The sequence below is a fragment of the Rhinoraja longicauda genome, chromosome 9 (genome assembly GCF_053455715.1).
Source record: "Rhinoraja longicauda isolate Sanriku21f chromosome 9, sRhiLon1.1, whole genome shotgun sequence".
Classification (NCBI taxonomy): Eukaryota; Metazoa; Chordata; class Chondrichthyes; order Rajiformes; family Arhynchobatidae; genus Rhinoraja; species Rhinoraja longicauda.
The window spans coordinates 31083340-31100246 of NC_135961.1; the positions used below are offsets into that span (position 1 = coordinate 31083340).

The following is a 16907-nucleotide window of genomic DNA, read 5'->3' on the forward strand; positions in this document are numbered from 1 at the left end:
ATTCTAGTGATGAGCAAAAGGTGCAGAATATAGGTCAGGATCTGAACAGACAGGACTAGTATGTGTCGGGAGGAACTGGCTTAAACCAAAGACAGACACAAAAGGCTGGAGTAACTCTGTGGGTCAGGCAGCAATTCTGAAGAAAAGGAATAGGTGACGTTTTGGGTCGAGACCCTTCTTGAGAAGAATTGCCTCGATGCGAAACGTCACCTATTCCTTTTCTCCAGAAATGCTGCCTGACTCACAGAGTTGCTCCAGCTTTTTGTGTCTGTCTACAGGAACAGTATCTTGGTATCCCCCAACTTCTTGGTCTTGGTATCCCCCAACTTCTTGGTCTTGTGAGAGTCCGAGCCATCATTCATCCCTTTCGGTCCGTTGAACGATGGAAAGTTAGAATAGGGGACAAAATTGCAGCCTTCATGTACTGGAAATTGCTCCAATCCTGATCTCACAGATAGCCTGTATTCACAGTCTGATGATTTGTTGTAGCTTGGGTTCTAGGTATTATCTTGGTGGAACTATCTTGGTAGTCTGAATCAGAAAAAAGGCATAAACCCCTGAAGATAAAATTCATTTTTATTTTTAACTTACATGCACTTGCTTACAAAGTGGGCTGCGGTGTAATGCTTACACCAGGGGAGAAGGTACACCCTCCCCGGACAAATACTTATCACTGTATGTTGAAGGTTGAAGACTGAAGTCTGAAGAAGGGTCTCGACCCAAAACGTCACCCATTCCTTCTCTCCGGAGATGCTGCCTGACCATCTGAGTTACTCCAGCATTTTGTGTCTACCTTCAATTTGAACCAGCATCTGCAGTTATTTTCCTATCACTGTATGTTGTAGCATCCTGGGTCTAGTGGGCATCTGGATTCCAACTCTTATGTAGTGTGAGGGTGCCTGTCATTTGTGTGGAGGTTAAAAATCCCATCCATTGTTCCTGAAAATTGGTCAAGAGTAGGTATCAACCAGAAGTGATATCCTGACACTACACCGAGTGCATTAAATCACACATTTGCACAAAGACCTTTTCATGTTGGTTTTGGTCTATTGTAAAAGTGGCTACCCTTCGAAATTGCTGTTGAGTACTTTGAGACGTTGAGATTGTGAAAGGTATGAATGCAAGCATTTTCTTCAGTTTGAGATCACAATGCCCCATAGACAAAATCCAATCTACCCCTTCCTTTGATGTTATAGTTCCTACCTTTTGCAGAGGAATTAAACCCAACAAAAATAGTGAAAAATTCTGTCTTTCGGATTTAGCTTGATGTGGAACTTTTACTAAAAAATAAACATTTAAATTAACTCCCTGGGTACTGGAATGGCTTACTTACAATGATGGCCCAAATTTTCCAGTATGTATGCTTGATACTTTCAAATACATTGGTTGTATTGGAGACTTTCAAATGCATTAGTTGTATTGGGATAGACGGACAGTTGGACATAGATAGACAGTTGTATCGGAGCGTACTTTGCATTCAATTGTGTCTTGCATTATATTTTGGACTTAAAACAAGAACCTGTGCTAGTCCTGTGAGCCAAATGGTACTTGCAGCTGTTTTTATTAGGTGTGACACTTGCCGAAATAAAACCATCTTTGCGTTTACCTCCATTACAGTATAGTAACATTTACATCCTCTGCTAGGGAGAGTCCCGAGTCCCATGTGGGTATATTGGCAACAGGGTGTACACGTGGGTCCTGCTGGATGGGTAAGCCCTTGCTAACATGTGAGTTGTAATCTTCCTTACAAGAAGCACAAGCAGATGTCGATTCAGAAGACGGTCCTTGGTGATGGTGGATCTGCTGCTGTTGGAATGCATAGCTCACATTCCCACACGGGAACTGGTGCAGCCGGAACAGAGGCACATCCAATGTGTTGGCCACGAGGGAAGAAGGTTCTAGAACAACCGCGGAGGCCTGCAGCCTGGGCGCTGGGATGGGAGCAGAGGGAACGCAGCTGCTGCTGGCGCGGAAGCCAGAGTCCTCTCTGTCTGGCGGTCGGTTGTCAGTCAACGTGCTGCTGTTGATTTGCACAACAGGCTTTTCCGTGAACCAAGACCCATAAGTGGGGTTCCAGAGGTTGGTTGGTTTTTTCCGGGAGCCCGTACCTTGCTGTAGCGCGGAGGAGCTGTTCATTTGTGAGTATATCTTGTTGACATGAGGTCCCCCCTCGGCCGGACCTCCAGCAGGTACAGCGGCCGTGTCGTTGGGAACGAGTCTCATTCGATGCTCTCCAAGGCAGAGGCTGGTGGGACGCTGGGGTGATGGGGAAGGGTCAGTGGAAACGTGCTCATTCTCCCTCCCTTGGGCAGGAGAAACCAACAGTGGTGCCAATCCATCAGGGTCATCTGGCCGCATGGGAACATTCCCTTCTTCTGCAGGAGGTCCGTATTCCATCGGCAACAAAGTATTAATGACATCTGGATCCTGGAGAGATTGCAAAAATGAATTCTTAACCACAGAATCACAGGACACTTAACAAAGAATACCAGAGTGATGCCTGGATTGTGGAATATTCGCTACAGGGATAGTTTTGACCGACTTGGATTGTTTTCTCTGTGGTTAACTTCGGGAGCTCCAAGTCGCCCTGACGCGGGAGCTTCGATCGCCCCGACCGCGGATGGTTCGACTCCCCCGACCGCGGGAGAATAAAGAGGAAGTAGATTGGACTTTATTCCCTTCCATCACTGTGAGGAATGTGGGGAATCCTCTGTGGTGGATGTTTATATTAACCTTTATGTAGTTGTGTGTCTTGTTGCTTTTTTTTAGTATGGTTGAATGGTAATTCGAGTTTCACTGTACCTTAATGTGACAATAAACGGACTTTTGAACCCTTTGAACCTTTAATAGGATTCATAAAATTATTCTATTCCACTCGAGGGTCAAAATGACATTTGCAGAGCTAGATCAATGTACTTTTGCCTTGAGATAATAATCACCTGGGTACAGTAATCTATTCTTTCCAATATGGTTGCAAAATTGGGTCTGTCCTCTGGCTGATGCTGCCAGCACTGAGTCATTATTCGGTACCTGAAATAATAAAAATTAAATTAGGAAGAATAGTTTTCCAGGTTTCTAGTATTTATTTCCAGTTTTATGATACGATACGATAGAACTTTACAATTAAATGAATTCATTTTTTTACTTTTCCTGTTAATTTTTTTCAACCTTGGCAATACTGTAACATTGTGAACCTGGCGTTTTCACTAAGTTACTCAACAATCTGGTTAAAGCTGCTGATGTAGCTTCTGAGCCCATTTCTGGAAAATCATCACCTTCCGATGCACCAAGCTAAACAGCATGGTGGCGCCAGTGAGCCCTTTCGGCAGTTGCAATTTGTGCCTTTACGGTGATAATATTAATGTGGCTGGGTAGTGTATAGTTAATGGCATTTACCATTGGCCTCTTCAGGAAGCAATAACGGATGTCTAGGTATATATTCTTGCACAGCTGCAATTTGTAAGGTAACAGTAATTTCAACTTGCAATAAACGTTCAGAGTTATTGCAGAAGATACTTGAAGCCTTGCGCCTGCTCTCCCTCCGCCTTATCCTTCAGGACATGGGAAGAAGTGACAGCCCTAGATTAAACAGACATCAACTGAAATAGTCAAGAGTGGTGGTCAATATTGTTGGTACTTCAAATCTTGATCTGTGGTCAGAAATACAGCTACACGTTGACATGTTAATTATCCATTTTGTTCTCAAACCATTCCCGACATCATTGACACAGGAACAAAAAACATAAATCAGCTTGCACATTCCCTTTAATTACAGGGGCAAAGTTAAGGTAAAATTTGGTGTGATCTGTCAGCTCTGTGATCAGGACCATGGATTACTAGATGCTAAAGACTCTAATTATTCTCCCATTTTCAAATGACAATTCAAATTATTCGAAGGTTACTCAATCTCAGTGGCTATGAAGAAAGTAATTACATTTTTTTCCCAGTGTATGTGGATTTTGGATTATTTCAGAGCTAAATACATCTTCCAGCAAGACAAACATGCTGTTGACTTAACATTTTCTCAATATATTAATACTTAGTTCAATTCCTTTATTGTACTATAATGTATAAACAGAATATCTGCAAATATCTTTTAGTTACTGAAATTAGGTGGTTAAAACCAATTTATGTTTAAAATTCAATTCTCTACAGCACGGCACGGGCTCTGACTACATTAAACCTTTCCAGCATACATGGAAGATTGCATATAAGATTATAGAGGATACATTCAGTAATGTTGTATCTCACAGTAGATAAGTCAAGTATGAGATACAGCATTGCTGAAGGTATCCCATATAAACAGGATCATCTTAATCCCTTCTCCTTGCTTGCCAATTGGAAGCCATAAGTTCATGAGTCATAACTTTGAATTAGGCCATTCGGCCCACCAAGTCCACTCCACCATTCAATCATGGCTGATCTACCTTTCCCTCAACCCCATTCTCATGCCTTCTCCCCACAACTCCTGACACCAATACTAATCAAGAACCTATCAATCTCCACTTTAAAAATATCCATTGACTTGGCCTCCACAGTCTTCTGTGGCAATGAATTCCACAGATTCACCACCCTCTGACTAAAGAAATTCCTCCCCTTCGCTTTTTAAACGCCCGTCCTTTTATTCTGAGGCTATGGTCTCTGGTCCTAGACTCCCCCACTAGTGGAAACATCCTCTCCACATCCACTTTATACAGGCCTTTCACTATTTTCAATGAGGTCCCCCTCATCGTTTTAAACTCCCAGTTAAAGTCAATCTTAGAAGTGAAAGGTTATCTAACATGTTCGATTCACCTCTACCCCAATGCCCCATTGAGTAATGTATATTGGGCTTCGTGTATGAACTGGTGCACTACATTGCGCTTCAATGCTGAGAACTATATTCTGCACTCTGTATTTTCCCCTTTGCTCTACCTATTGTTCTTGAGTTTGAACTGATTGTATCTATGTATGGCGAGAAGGAATGGGCGACGTTTCGGGTCGAGACCCTTCTTCAGTCTGAAGAAGGGTCTCGACCCGAAATGTCGCCCATTCCTTCTCTCCTGAGATGCTGCCTGACCTGCTGAGTTACGCCAGCATTTTGTGAATAAATACCTTCGATTTGTACCAGCATCTGCAGTTATTTTCTTACAGTATCTATGTATGGTATATCTGATCTCGGTACAAGTGACAATAATAAACTTAAACCTAGGATAGACTAGAGAAAGTGAGATTTTTGTCCTTGGTAAGGAAATAACCTAAACCTAACCAGTGATCTCTGCACATAAACCTGCAAGTAGCTTAGCTAAATGGAATGCATGAAGATGATAAAATAAAATTATACCAGAGACTGTAAATTGAGGGTTTGCACACATGAAGGTTTGAGAAGAATGTACGTACACTGGGCCAGGACAGTTCTTCGGAGGGTCCATTCGGCCACCATTAGTGACAAACTCCAGCACCTCTTGGTTACTCTTGCTGGGATAGGGCATGTACCCAAGTGAAAAGATTTCCCACAGTAACACTCCAAAGGACCTGCAACAAAACAACAATGCTCAGTCTTACAAAGTCCTGCGGGACAAAGTCCTGCGGTGCAAAGGAACTGCGGGAGATTCATGCAGTCACATGGAGAACGTGCAAACTCCGCGCAGACAGCATTTGAAGTCAGGAGTGAAACTGGGTCACTGGAGCTGCGAGGTGCTTTTGTGTTGAGAGAAATGTGACACTGCTGTTGTGCAGGTAGATTCAACGTGGTGAATAAATAAGCAAGAGCAAAGGAAAGATATATGTTTACAAATGGTCAAGGAATGAGACCTGGAGTTCATTTGCTACACACAATGTGAGGTTTAAATTTTAGGAATTATTTTACATGCTACAATTCAATCACATGCTATGTTATTGAATTTCTAGGCATGATAACTAAAAAGCAGTGAAATTATGGTCCTCTGAGTCTACGTCGAGCAGCGATAACCCTGTACACTACCACTGCCCTACCCCCTCGGGAAGATTTACAATCTATATACTAAAACTCTCGTTTGTTTGTGTGTTTGTTCCTGAAACGGTACACAATAGCGCGACAATTTTAGGCCCACCTTACTCACCGTCATCCCTTTGATGCTAATGGAAGAAGTTTCATTGAAATCAGTGTTTTTATATTTTTAAAGATATTCACATTTTAAAGTTTCAATCTATCTCCTAGGGAGGGAGGGGGAGGAGGGAGGGTAAGGGGGGTTGAGGGGGATGTAGTGGAGGGGAGGGAAAGGGTGGAGGGGGACGGGGTGGGGGGAGGGGAAGGAGGAGGGAGGGGGGAGAGAGGGGAGGGGGGAGGGTTGGAGAGGGTGCTGCACCAATGCAGGAGAGGTTTGGGCCCAACGGATCCACTTGGCCTAGTCTTTGCTAAAGCCAATTAGGTTTCATCAAATATCACAGGAGAGACTTCAGCTGCCTGAGAGAAATTAACCGCATGCTGACTGTCAGTTATGTTCATCTCCATTCCTGTCTTTTTTAAAGCGTGTTGACTTTTTAAAGGTGAATTTTGGTACTCGTCAATATGACAACTGTCAGTGCTGAGGAATAAGCCTTCCACTATCACTATTTAGCAAATCCACATGCCAATTAAAGCTGAGTCCCTTTTCTCTCTCTCAAAAGCACCAGTGGGATTTTTATTTCACTTCCGGAACAGTTTTCATGCTTCCATCAGTTTTATTTCACTCCCAGTTTCCCCCAGATGCCAAAGACGTGTGGGTTTGTAGGTTACTTGGCCTCTGCAAATTGCCCCTTGTGTGTTGGGAGTGGATGCAAAAGTGTGGTAAAATAGAACTAGTGTGGAAACAAGTAACTGCTGATTAATACACAAAAGGACAATGGGTGCAGTAATTTCACCATGCACTACATAAGTGATAATAAAAAACCATTGAACCATTGACTTCATGGTCACCATTGATAACAATGACATTCCTTTTAAGTAAACGTTGCAGAGGCATCTGATGAAATTTGAACCAAAATGAACAGTGCTCAATCCCAATGGACTTCCAATTTCTACAATCCATAAGAGAAGATTTATTTCTCCTTTGTAGTCTGTTGCTCTGCATTTCTGTTATCAGTTTGCTTTGGCTTAAAATTGTTTCAACATTTAAGAAACATTTAGACAGGTACATGGACAGCATAGGTTTATAGGAATATGTCCAAACGCAGGCAGATTTGACTACTGTAGATGGGACATGTTGATCAGTGTGGGCAAGTTGGGCCGAAGGGCCTGTTTCCATGCTGTATGACTCTATGACTTTAGATATAAACTCAAGGTAAGTAGTTTCAGTGGTTTCCTACATATTTTCACATTTAGGAAAGACACAGGAACGGACAGGAACATACATACCATGTGTCTGTTTTTGAGGTAAATATTCCTTCCAGGAAGGCTTCTGGTGGCATCCACTTCACTGGGAGCATGGCACGTCCTCCCTTCCTGTAATAACTAGCCCTGCAGGGTTAAACAACAAGCAAGTCAACCCCACGGTCATATGTCCTGAAACGGAACAATAACAATCTTACTTGCAGCAACACAACAGATATGTAAACATAGTACTCTGTAAACACTATAAAATAGTTCTGTATATGCAGGATATACTGATGGTTGTAGGGATAAAGCTTCTTTTGAACCTGGATGTTACAGTTTTCAGGCTCCTATACCTTCTTCCCGATGGCAGGTGTGAAACAAGAGCGTGGCCAGGGTGGTATGGGTCCTTGGGAGTTTGGTCAGAGTGGTGTGGGTCTCTGATGATGTTGGCTGCCTTTTTGAGATAGTGACTCCTGTAGATCGCTCTGATGGTGGGGAGGTCAGTACCCGTGATGGACTGGGCAGCGTTCACCACTTTATTCAACCTTCTTCGTTCCTGGACATTTGAGTTGGTGAACTATGCCATGATGCACCCAGGGCAATGTGCTGCATTTGCTGAGCCTTGGCCTGCCCTGTGGGACTGTTGCTGGGCCTGCGAGATCATTCCCAGTGCACCCATGAGGTCTGGAGGGGCAATTCGACCTCGGTTAGTGCAATGCAGGTCTTGTTCATCAACACCCCTGGCAAGCTTGGACAGGAGGCAAAGCTACAAATTGCCTTTTCCACGCTGTATATCTAAACGCTGAAGTCTAAAGAGTGCAGCAAGGAGTTTTCTGTAAAATATATCACTATTTTGAACTGTGCCAATCATGACATAGATCAATTAGGCACAGAGTGCTGGAGTAACGGGTCAGGCAGCATCTCTGGAGAACATGAATATGTACATTTTGGGTTGTACAATGAGTTGAAAATCCCGCCAGAGCCAAATTTGTACTACTGTCAGCAGCATTTGGTTAAAGTGGATGCCAGGGGTGGTATCAGGGCACAGGGGCTTCTCATAGCTCTCAGTCCTTCCTCATTAGCAAACAGGCCTGTGCAAAATCAGTTAATATCATGTGAATGCAAATTTCATTTGAGCAAAGCTCAAGGTTTTAATACTGTGCAAATGTGTTCTCTACTATATTGCATGATGTCGCTCTAAGAGGATGAATATTTAAATCTTTACTTTTGGCCAACTGGAAGTTTTCTTTGAAGGAATGTTGAAAGAGACATTACTGCCTTTTCATTACATTGCTACATCTCTGCTGAATAACATTGCCTGGTAAATACAATGTACAGTTCTTTTCTCACCCAGAAAGAAAGTAATTTTGATAAACATTTCTTCCTTTAAGACAACATCAGAGCAGTCACTTAGCTTGGAGCTCATAAAGTTCTGGTTTTGCTATTTCTCTCTGGCATGATATTCGAGTTCTTAACAGTTATTTTGGAAGGTTTTATACCTTTGCTAGATACTAAAATCCCATTAACATCTTTGCACCATCTCGAAGGCTCTGCATTCAAGTGTCTGTTGCTGATTTTGAAATCGTGTTATTGAGGAATTCCTCTGTGTATTAGTTATGACAAAACTGCAAACAATTCTCCTCAAGGAAATGTAAGCTTTGAATGTGAGAGTGAAAATTTATTTCGCATCAATGCAAAAAATCACCCATCAATTAAGCGAAACCATTTAGTGATAGGGAATGATTTACGCAATCATTTATCCAAAATTCAGCAGAAGGGTTTGGGGTAAAGTGGAGAATAGTGGATGTTTTTGCGTCATTTATTGACATTAACAAAGCACTGGGCCATAATCTAAATTGAGAAAATGTTCACCATACACCGATAAATTGAGAAAGGTGTTTTCTGATTGATACACAACAGAAGCAATTCCCATCTGCTCTGGGTCATTTTTTCCTCTCATTTTTGTATTGGTTTAAAGTATCACTGCTATACATCAGTGCTTTCTGGCCACCTAGGATCAACACGGGGCTGTGTGTTTAGTGACTTATCCATTAGCGATCATTGGGTGCCTATTCGTTTTTGAATTGAAAATGACACTGGGGAGGTAAGGATTGAAAATAATCAAGAAGATTATTCAAGAGCAGAAAGTACTGGTTGGGAAGGTTGGCTAGGAAATACTGAATGGAATTCAGTGATGACATATAAAATAGTGAAATTAGGAAAGAAACATAACCACTGGATTAGAGGGTATGAGATTCACGTATACGTCCACATCCGGTTCCGGCACTGTCCCCTCGGCAGCCAGCCAACAGTTGATCTTTTTTTCCTTTTTTTAAACTTATTTAATTAATGTGTCTTGTGTTTTATGACTGTTGGCAGACCAATTTCCCTCCTGGGATAAATAAAGTTCTATCGTGCCTTGTCGCATCCTATATAAGGAGAGGTTGGACAAACTTGGATTGTTTTCTCGAACTCCGGAGGTTTGGGGATAGACCTGGTAGAATTATATAAAAATGATGAGAGGGAGAGGTACAGTAGGCAGTCAAAACCTTTCTTTCCTAGAGTAGAAATGTGAAAGACTAGAGAGTATAGCATTAAGGTGATGTGGGGAAAGTTTAAATAAGATGTGAGTAGCAAGTATTTTACACAGAAAGTGGTGGGTGCCTGGAATGAGTTGCCAGGGGTGATGGTGGAGGCAGATTTGACAGTGGCATTTAAGATGTTTTTAGATAGGCACATGGGTAAGCAGGGAATGGAAGGATGTGGATCACATGCAGGCAGAGGAGATTAGTTTAACTTGGCATCAGGCATTGTGGGCTGAAGGGCCTGTTCCTGTGCTGTACTGTTCTGTGTTCTATGGGCTGCATCAAGCTCCACTGCTTTACACTGGAGATGAGATGTGTCCACCCAACTCACCAGAGTCCCCAACTGTTCCTCATTGGATTGAGCTGAAGGTCTGGATATGCAGCACGCTTTATGCAACACATTGGGAGCATCCTCGTTTATTGGAATAGAAAGAAAGTGAAGCAAAGCTTTTCAAAGAAATAATATTGTTTCTCATTTAGAAGCAAAGAACTGCAGATGCTGGTTAGTACACAAAAAGGACCCAAAGTGCTGGAATAACTCAGTGTGTCAGGCAGCATTCCTGGAGAACATGGATAGGTGAGGTTTCGGGTTGAGGGGTACCTCAGGCCGAGGTTTAAGGTGAAGGGGGAAAAGGTTTATTGCAAACCTGAGGGGTAACTTTGTTACACAAAGAGTGATGGGTGTACAGAACAAGCTGCCGGATGAGATAGTTGAGGCAGACACTATTGCAACGTTTAAGAGACATTTAGACAGGTACATGGATAGGGTAGGTTGAGAGGTTTATGGGCTAAAAGCAGGCAGGTGGGATTAGTGTAGATGGGGCGTGGTGGTCAGTGTGGGCAAGTTGGGCTGAAGGGCCTGTTTCCATACTGTCTCACTCTTTGACTCTATGACACTGAATTACTCCAGCACTTTGTGTCCTTTTGTTTTTAATTCAGACTATGGTTTTAAATTGATTTATCATGTCTTAATATTTTTTATTAAAAAAATCGTTGATTTTTTTTGTCAGCTGTTTCGAAATGTCGCTGCTGATTTAGAGGGGAGGACCTACTGACAGGATGAGCTGACAGCACCTGGATTGTGAGTTGGATCTTACCCTCTGCCTCTTGTGGTCTAATTATCGCCAACAACAGCCTTCGTACCAGCGAGGCCGGCAGAATGTCAGGAGCCGCACTGCTGCAAACGAAAATCACCACCACAGGCAACATCGGCACAGAATGGGTCCTGGGGGATGAATTTATAACCTTCCTACCAGCTATTGATTTCTTAAAAAGCAGTTGGACTAAAAAAAATTGTGAAATACAGCTTTTATCATATGGCAGGACATTTTCAGGAAAAAGAGCATTGAAATCAGATTGAAGGTCTCGATCCAAAACGTCACCTATTCCTTTTCTCCAGAGATGCTGCCTGGCCCGCTGAGGTTTTCCATTTTGTGTCTATCTTCAGCGTGAATCAGCATCTGCAGTTCCTCCGTACACATTGAAATCAGATTGTCAGATTGATGTGCCAGGAATTGAATTTTGACCATAATGTGGGATTAGCAATCTATAAAGATTATTAGCTGATCCCTGACTGCACTAGTTTAAGTTTAGGTTCGGGATACAGCGTGGAAACGGGCCCTTCAGCCCTCCAAGTCCGCGCCAACTTGCGATCCCCATACACTAACACTATCCTGCACACTAAGGATAATTTACCAAAGCCAATTAACCTACAAATCCGTACGTCTTTGGACTGGGAGGAAATCGGAGCACCTGGTGAAAACCCATGCAATCATGAGGAGGATGTACAATCTCCATATAGACAGCACTCGTAGTGAGGATCGAACCTGTGTCTCTGGCACTGTAAGTCAGCAACTCTACTGCTGTGCCACCATGCCATACTGGTGTGTGTAGTTCTGGGCTTTATTACAGCAAGGATATTATGGCACTGTAGAAAGATTATCAATCTTATAAAGCTTTTAGAATGGTCAAAACACAAGACAGAAATGGGAATTTTAACTTGTTTACATTTGGGAAGATAATACTTAAAGACGAATCTGTTAAGATACTAGGTTTAGGTTTATTATTGTTGCTTGTACTGAGGTACAGTGAAAAGCTTTGCTTTGCATGCTGTCCAATCAGATCAGATACTACAGGTAAATATAATCAAGTCCCACAATACACACAGTACCATGTTCACATATTCTGTTGTGCTGCTACAAATAAGAATGTCATTGTTCTGTCCGCGACATATGACAATAAAACACTCTTGACTCTTGAGATATAGTTCTCAGCATTGTAGCATGTTGTAGTGTATTCGTTCCATTGACAACACATCCTCCAGCACATTGTGTTTGCTGATGTTTACTTTAGTTTATCGTCATGTGTACCGAGGTACAGTAAAAAGCTTTTTTCTTGTGTGCTGTCCAGTTGGTGGAAAATCTTAGCTCTGAATAGCTGACCAAAATAAGGATTTGTGCACTTCCGAAGTGCAAGTACAACCCACATTGTAAGGTATCAGATACAGGATGGAGATATCATGGAGACTGTGAATATGTTTTAAAGCATCGTAACACATTAGTTCCAGACACAAAGTTCAATGTCTGCATTAGAGTAGAGGTGAATGGGATAATACCCTAGCTTATGGAAAGACCGTTCAGCAGCCTGTTAAGAAAGGGGAAGAAGCTATTCCTATTCTGCTGGAAGAACCAAGTTCACTTTTGTCACATTTATATTGTAGTCTTTTGCTTTTGCACATGGTTATATTTATCAGCATGTTATGCTGTAATTAATTTCTCCTGCTAGTGGCAGTATTGCAGTGCCGGAGGTCTGTGTCTGTGAGTTTTTCCATTTGAACTTTCCCTGCAAACATCTATTCGGCTTTATTTTTCATGTTATAATATCTGGCCACTTTTAATTACTCTAATATCAGATAACAAGTATAGTTTTAAATTCATGAGTGGATTTTATTTGCCACTCATGATCCAATTATCTCTGACTTCTGAAACTGCTTTAGCTGACGTTGTGTTTTATCTTGACTGTGTATAATATCATGTGAAAAAAGCTGCATGTCACCAACGTTTCAATGCGACTGCTTTTCAAAAATCAGGACGAGAGCTGGAACTTTATCACATAGCTTTACTCCGTTTTGTTTAAAAAGTAGCACAATTGTTAATAAGCTAATATTACCGATACACACATGTGCAAAACTTTCCTTGATGTTACAAGAGGCAAAAGCAGATTGGACCATTAGAAATAGCCTTTATTTGCGCAATAAAATAAGGATACAAATATATTTAAAAGAGCAGTCAACCATGTGAGTTTTGTTTTGCCAATCCATTATCGATCTCAAGAGCACTGAACGTGAAATAATCATAATTCTGATTAATTACCTGTATATGTCACGAGCCATTCCAAAATCTCCAATCTTTGCCACTCTTCCTGAATCCTTGAAAGTAAGCAGGCAATTTCTTGCAGCTATGTCCCTGTCAATGAATAAAACACAGAAAGGTAAATTTCTACTCTGATCTTTTTTTTCCTCAGTTCTTCATCTCTTTTCTCAAAGGAATTAATTTATTTTAGAGGAGGTTCCCGGCAGCCATCTGGTATATCCCTCATTCTTCACGGAGTAAGTTAATAGGTCATTGAGTTTGCAGAAGCTTGAGAGACTTCAGTCATCCTGCCTCGCCTGGCATCTGGTAAATGCACTCTGTAGGGATCGCTTGATGCTAATTCAATGCAGGGATCCTGCCTTTCATTTCCCTCCTCCTTTAGGCTCTGGGATTATCGATGGCACACATGTTAGCTTACTTTAGATTTTATAACATGAGAAAGATCAGAAATTATTCATGAGACTGCAGGCACAAGGAACTGCAGATGCCGGTTTACCAAAAACGACGCAAAGTGCTAGAGTTTATAGAAAGTTTAGAAGAGATGTTGTCAAGCTGAGAAGGGTGCAGAGAAGATTTATGAGGATGTTGCCATTACTCGAGGGTCTGAGCTATAGGGAGCGGTAGAATATGCTGGAACGCTATTCCTTGGAGCGCAGGCGGATTAGGGGTGATCTTACAGAGGTGTATAAAAATCATGAGAGGAATAGATTAGGTAGATACAGAGTTTCTTGCCCAGAGTAGGAGACTCGAGAGCCAAAGGACATAGGTTTAAGGTGAGGGGGGCAATAGGAAACTGAGGGGTAAAGTTTTCATACAAAGGGTAGCGGGTGAATGGAACGAGCTGCCAGAGATGGTAGTTGAGACAACTTTAATTAAACAGGTTTAGAGGGACATGGGCCAAACGCAGGCAGGTGGGATTAGTTTAGATGGGACATGTTGATTGGTGTGGGGAAGTTGGGCCGAAGGGACGGTATGACTCTATTACTCAGCGGGGCAGGCAGAAACTCTGGAGAACATGGTGAGGCGACGTTTCAGGTCAGGGACCCTTCTTCAGACTGTTTTCCAGATGCTAATGGGTGACACAGAGGCGCAGCGGTAGAGTTGCTGCCTTACCGCGCCAGAGTCCCGGGTTCGATCCTGACTAAAGGGCCTGTCCCACTTAGGCGATTTTTCAGGTGACTGCCGGCGACTGTCAAAGTCGTAGCAGATCGGCAAAATTTTCTTTTACCCTACGACAATGACCACGACAATGCCGAATCAGGTCGAGACTACTCCGTCTTCGGAAATATCGCAAAAATTCCCAGCGTCCTAATTTTCGCTGAAATCACTGACAAGTCGGTAAGTACTTGAAAGTTTTGAAATATAACATGCCCGGGTTACTTGAAAACCAAGCTTCACAGTAACAACACATAAACTGGATTTACTTCCAGTTTACTGATAGCAGTATTAAGAAATTTAATTTTAAAAGTGGTTAAATGGATTTTTGTGCGGAGTGTGGGCTTTCTTTGGAAATGTACGGGAGATGCATATCTGGTTTCTGGGTTGCATATCTGGGTTGGGAGCCTACTTTAAATGTAATCGCTGATGGCCATAAACATCGCAGAAATTCCCACGCTTACCTGACCGTCAAACTGTCGCCTCCAATCTACCTGTCAAATGTCCTGACGGTAAATAAATTGGTTAAACACAAGTATTTTATGGTATCTTCAAATGACTGGATTTATTTATTTTAATATTATGTGCTTCTAAATGCATCTAAGAGAACCTAGCAAACCTGGGGACAGCATGCGACAGCGCCCGCAATAAGCAACGATACCTGCCGACAAGCCAGCTGTCGCCGAGAAATTTCACTCCGGTTGATTTCTCAGCGACGCGCCGAGATCCACTACGATTCTTGGAAGACTCCTCACGATCATGCCCGCGACACCCGGCGAACTGTCGGCGACAGCCTAGTCGCCAGCAGTCGCCTTAAAATCGCCTAAGTGAGGCAGGCCCTTTAGGATACTGTCTGTACGGAATTTGTAGGTTTCTCCCTGTGACTGCGTGGATTTTTTCTGAGTGCTCCGGTTTCCTCCCACACTCCAAAGACGAAAAGGTTTGTAGGTTATTTGGATTCAGTAAAATTGTAAATTGTCCTTAGTGTGTGGATAGTCCGAGTGTACAGGGCGATTGCTGGTCAGCACGGACTCAGTGGGCCGAAGGGCATGTTTCCGCAATGTACCTCTAAAGTCTAAAGACATGGAGTCATACAGCAGGGAAACATACAGTAGTCATACATACAGCCCTTCAGCCCAACTTGCCCATGCTGACCAAGATGCCCCATCTCCTCTAGTCTCACCTGCCCACGCTTGGCCCATATCCCTCTGAACCTTTCCTATCCATGAGACTTCCTGGGATGCAGATTTAATAGCAGAGCCTCGACAATAATATTATGGTGAAAATGAAAATATAATTTTTATCGCTGATAGATAATTACAGTGGATCCATCATGAAAAACGGATGATGTGAGGAAGAATTTTAAATGCTGATATTGAAATTGTGTCAATTATAGATTACCTATGAATATCTCAGTGAAAGTTGGCAAGGTGGAGTAAATGCAAATTTTATGGGAAGAGAACTTGAGGCCAATTATTAGCATGAAATTAAATTGCCTTACGCTCTCAAGGGGGGGTTATGATTTTCTCCATATTTTCTTAAATTTTTAATGAAGTTTTTAATGAAGCAAGTACTACGCTCTGTTTTCACTGTTGTGGCTTGACAGAGTAATTATTTTATAACGGTAAGATTGTTAGATATTAATGCGGCACAGTGGCGCAGCAGTAGAGTTGCTGCCTTACAGCACCAGAGACCCCGGTTCGATCCTGATTACGGGTGCCGTCTGTACGGAGTTTGTACATTCTCCCTGTGATTCATGGGTTTTCTCCGGGTACTCTTCTTTCCTCCCACACTCAAACGACGTACTAGTTTTGTATGTTAATTGTTTTTGGTAAAATGATAAATTGTCCCTAGTGTGCAGGTGTAGGATAGTCCTTAGTGTGTAGGATAGAACTAGTGTACGGGGTGATCGCTGGTCACCCAACTTGGTGCGGTCTTGATGGGCCGAAGGGCCTGTTTCCACGCTGTATCTCTAAACTCTAAACCAGGGGTGTCAAACTCATTTTAGGTCACGGGCCGGAATGGGCAAAATGTGACCTCATGCGGGCCGGATCAGTTGTGCACGTGTGAACACATGCACGCACGCACGCGAGGCAAGCTCCCACAGCTTTCGTTGCCTTCGTTTTTTCAACCTGCTGTCATTTGTCTCAGGTTCTGCTATAACTACAAAGTGTTTCACTTTCCGAACTTCGTTTCTTATGAAGAAGATTGCCTAGCAAGCATTACTTTTATGATTGGTATCTAGGCCCTAGATGGAGTGGATGTGGAAATAATGTTTCCAGTAATAGGAGAGTCTAGGACCAGAGGTTACAGCAGCAGAATAAAAGGTCATACATTCAAAATGGAGATGAGGAAGAATGGGTGGTGAATCTGTGGAATTCATTGCTACAGACAGCGGTGGAGGCCAAGACTTTTGAGGCAGAGATTGATAGGTTACAGGGAGAAAGAAGACAATAGAGAGAAAATAGATCAGCCATGGTTGAA

General features: G+C 42.5%; 1 protein-coding gene across 2 annotated transcripts in view; it reads right to left on the bottom strand.

The window, feature by feature from the left end:
* Window positions 1–228: 228 nt before the first annotated feature.
* Window positions 229–16907, bottom strand: part of LOC144596574 (ALK tyrosine kinase receptor-like) — an 887900-nt gene continuing 871221 nt past the window's right edge. For both annotated transcript variants that reach the window (XM_078405054.1, XM_078405053.1), the window contains exons 26-30: window positions 13269–13361; window positions 7355–7456; window positions 5380–5514; window positions 2940–3030; window positions 229–2427 (exon numbers count right to left, since the gene is read on the bottom strand). In XM_078405054.1, coding sequence (XP_078261180.1) covers window positions 1612–2427; window positions 2940–3030; window positions 5380–5514; window positions 7355–7456; window positions 13269–13361 — 1237 coding nt within the window. In that variant the 3' untranslated portion in view covers window positions 229–1611. The remainder of the gene's footprint in view (window positions 2428–2939; window positions 3031–5379; window positions 5515–7354; window positions 7457–13268; window positions 13362–16907) is intronic.